General features: G+C 36.9%; 1 protein-coding gene across 1 annotated transcript; it reads right to left on the bottom strand.

Moving 5' to 3' along the window:
• Positions 1–258: 258 nt before the first annotated feature.
• LOC145136906 (NAC transcription factor 56-like) lies at positions 259–2,293 on the bottom strand. The gene is made up of 3 exons (XM_079071014.1): positions 1,859–2,293; positions 1,425–1,732; positions 259–1,122 (listed from the first exon to the last, which is right to left on the bottom strand). The coding sequence occupies exons 1-3, from the start codon at positions 2,040–2,042 to the stop codon at positions 511–513; spliced, it is 1,104 nt and encodes a 367-aa protein (XP_078927140.1). The 5' UTR covers positions 2,043–2,293; the 3' UTR covers positions 259–510.
• Positions 2,294–3,904: the final 1,611 nt, after the last annotated feature.

The following is a 3,904-nucleotide window of genomic DNA, read 5'->3' as shown; positions in this document are numbered from 1 at the left end:
AATGCAAACATTTTTCAAACCGTATATAAATTCAAGATTTGTTCATTTGTTGAACCTGTATATAACCAATAAGTATTACTCGATTCAATGTAATAAAACAAGATTTCATGAAAATATATATAATGATTCAAATTTATAGCTAGTCTGTTCAAAAAGTACCAAATTCATGTAAATACAACAATTTGATCAGATTAATGCATATGACTGATTTCACCATAACAAATCAAGATTTATCGCAAGTAATTATCATATAGTTAATTGATAACTAAAGCTTCATAATGATTTTATTCAAAATAATGGCAAATTTTTTCACATAATAATTAATATGTCTCTACATAATTGTGTTTTATATCTAATAAGTCTAGCTAATATTTTCAGTGCTTAAGCAAATATATCATCCATGGCATCTTACCTAAATTTGGCAGCAAACCAGCTACACATTCACACCAACTGTAGACCATTTTGTCTTACCAAAATTAACAAAAATTTCATCTTTTTCATATGTTCGATTCAAGAGTACCAATTATTCATGTCAGGCAACTGAAACTGTTGTCGGAATATGCTTTCTCCGGGAGCCACCAGCATTGTTTGCTGATGCATCTGTGCTACTGAAACTGTTTGTGGTATCTGGCTAAGTAAACTCCCCATCGACCCGTTGTTTTCTTCGGTGGTTCCAGTCGGTTGTGCTGCCATCGGACTTCCATCCTGGTTATTCTCCGAAGTCAGAAACATCTTGGTGTACGACGTCGATGATGATGAATTTCCTGTATTACCCTCTTCGTTCCAGAACAACCCTGGTAGTGTTAATCGCCTTGTCTGTAGGAGATTGGAGGTGGTGATGTTATGGTGGTGGTGGTTATTATCGTCGGCGTCGGAGTTGGTATTTAGCATGACGTTCTCGTAAAGAACGTTGGTGTGTTCATGATTCTCCATCATTGTATTATACCCTGTGTAGCCTCCAGTGGGTTTCATTATTCCCGGGTGGTTGAATGACCTACTCGCCGGTGGAGATACCATCATCCCGTTCATCGTCAGATCACTGCCACCGCCGCCGCCGTCACTGTCCACCGGTCTCTGCATATTACTCTTCTTGTAGATTCGACACAAAACCCAATCATCCAACTGCGAATTTATCAACCCGATCAAACCATCACAAACAGTAATCAGAATCTTTTTTGATTATATCCATAATTTTTTTTTTTGTAAATTACTATAAGTTTGAATATTCATTTCCAAGAAAACGAAACACTACCATGGTTATCTATCGAGCTACAGAAAAGAATCTTCTTTATATCCATAATATTATTTACATCAACAAAGTTAAAAGTGTGAATATTTTTCAAGAAACAAACCACCACCATGGTAATCGATCACATGTATATAAGATTATAACTGAAAAAACTGAATAGACGACTGATTATTACCCTTAAAGATCCTTTATTTTTCACAGGATCGCAGCCAGGTGGTTTGCAGATGGATTTACCATCAGTGAGTCGATACTCATGCATGATCCAATTCGTCTTAACACCTTTCGGTGGTTTACCTCCATAGAAAACAAGAGCTTTCTTCACACCAACTTTCTGTGTTCCACCAGCCGTCAATACCGGTTTATCAGTTCCGGTGGCTTTCCAGTACCCCGACGTCGCCGCTCTGTTTGGCCGAGCTCCGTTCGGATATTTTCTGTCTCTAGGACTGAAGAAATACCACTCTTGCTCACCAAAAGCCGCCTTAGCTATAATCACAGAAAACAGAAAGTTTAGAAACCCTAATCGTAGTAAAACGGAGATCCATGAATAACAAGATGATCACACAAGTAGATGTTGTTGTTATTTATATATGTGTGTGTGTGTGTGTATACCTGGAAGCTCCCATGGATCAAACTTATAGAGATCAACTTCGGCGATGATGGCCACCGGAAGAGGAGCGGAGGCTGCCTTTTTCTTGAGGTAGTGAACCACCAACTCTTCATCGGTGGGGTGGAAGCGGAACCCCGGTGGCAGGTGTGGTTGTTGTGAAGATGTAGATGAATCAGTACTTTCCATGCTTAAAGATATTCCGATGATCACTTTGTTAGCTTCAGAACTAATCGGAGAAGATCGCCGGCATGTTCTTGACGTTAACCAGAGAGAGAGAGAGAGAGAGAGAGAGAGAGAGAGAGAGAGATATGAAATTAGATATAGGTGAATAAGTGTGCGTATTACGGACCATGGTATTTAAGATGAGGTGAACCGTACATGATCAAGTGTAATACAGCCGTTAGTACGAGGACTATTGTTTGACAGTAATTCTACGCCACCTCACAACTGAGGGGTAGATTAATCATTTTATGCAGGGTTGTAAAGTTGTGGAAGATTTACGGATGTAGAGGATGATGACGTAAGAAGGATTTTTGATGAAGTGAAAGATAGCCAATGAAAAATTGACACGAGTGAGTGAGAGGTGACACGTGGCTAACGAGGAGCGGAAGACGGCGTAAAACAGAGTGGGGACCAGGATGAATGAGATCTTTTATATGTGGGCGAAATATTTCTCGACGGAACCCATGCATGATGTTTTAAATAAGTTTAAATGTTTTGATATTTTAATTACCTGTGCCACATAAAAAGAAAACGGATAATTACAGAAACAGGAAGACGGGAGAGTGATGAATATTGAATATTAAATGTGTTTACATTAAACAAATATATCCATTTTATAAAAACAAAATGATTTTGCAAAAAGGCATGTCCTATAATTATTAAAAGAAAAATCAAATAGAAAAATTGAGTAAAATAACAAATAATGAGTAATGAATATGGTGATTAAATAAAAGTGTTTTATTTATACTCAAAAGGTTTGGGCCATATAAAATTAGTATTATTCTTGTGTTTTACTTTGCATGTTTTGAATTCCTAAATAATAAGATTATTCGAACGTTCCACAGTCGCTCATACTTTGGGAGTAGTTATGAAAGAAGATTGTCATGAATTGGTTGTAGATTGTCTAAAGTGTATTAGACATAGCAAAGGTTTGCTGCAACGTTCATGAGTGCTTATGAATATGATTTGAGCATTGGATTAAACCCACGCTCACTTGGATCACTTCATGGATTTTATCACGAGTGATTAGTGAGACGATAATATCTTATATTCTTGAAACCGAGATGTGTGAGTTGTATCTTGCGAGTCGGTTGCACATTGATAATATGTAAACACACCAGTAACTTGGTGTTATAAAACGTATTGTTGTGTGTGGTTCGGTGAGTGAATACAAGCGAGCATTGAGTCGAAGTTTATCCGTTCCTTTTACCCAAGGTGGAATAAAAGTGATATCTGTGGGCCCCTCGATGATTTAGTGATGACAAACATAAAGTGCTCGGCCGGGCCATGACTAATTTGATTTGTTCAATTAGTCAGTCGTCGTAAATCAGAAATCGGGAAACAACACATAGATTGAGAGAATGATTTCAATCCATGTCTCACGTCTATATGATATCTAGAATGGAGGAATATATGATCCCTTATCTAAAGGACGTGTATCTGATAAGATCAGAGTTGACAACGGTTTTTGAAAGCTACGATTGCGGATTAGGATCTGAAGTCATACACAAAATAGTTATTAGACTTATCCAAGTGGGAGACTGTTGGATTAGTGTCTAAGTCCATAACTATTTTGGTATGTACTTGACCCGATGGTGCATGGTCCTTTTGGGTTGCCTTCACCAAAGCAACTTGATAGGATGAATTATGGAGAGAGAGGATTAATTATGATTTATTAATATATTATGAGAATAATATATTAAAGGAGAAATCATATTGTTTAATTAATATTAGTCAATAATTAATTAAGAATTAATTTTGTGGCTAAAAGAGATTAATTAAACTTAGGGGACTAGAACTATCAATTGTGTGATAATTGAATATTG

The sequence above is a fragment of the Lactuca virosa genome, chromosome 9 (assembly GCF_052849685.1).
Source record: "Lactuca virosa cultivar CGN04683 chromosome 9, Lactuca_virosa_CGN04683_v6, whole genome shotgun sequence".
Taxonomy (NCBI): Eukaryota; Viridiplantae; Streptophyta; class Magnoliopsida; order Asterales; family Asteraceae; genus Lactuca; species Lactuca virosa.
The sequence above is the reverse complement of the archived record's forward strand: the minus strand, read 5'-3'. Positions and strand labels throughout refer to the sequence as shown.

Excerpts from the sequence above, each read along its gene's own strand:
- LOC145136906 (XM_079071014.1), bottom strand. The coding sequence starts at position 2,042 with ATGGAAAGTACTGATTCATCTACATCTTCACAACAACCACACCTGCCA. Across the intron at positions 1,733-1,858 it reads TGATCCATGGGAGCTTCCAG|CTAAGGCGGCTTTTGGTGAG; the intron begins GTATACACACAC and ends CTGTGATTATAG. Across the intron at positions 1,123-1,424 it reads AAAATAAAGGATCTTTAAGG|TTGGATGATTGGGTTTTGTG; the intron begins GTAATAATCAGT and ends ATAAATTCGCAG.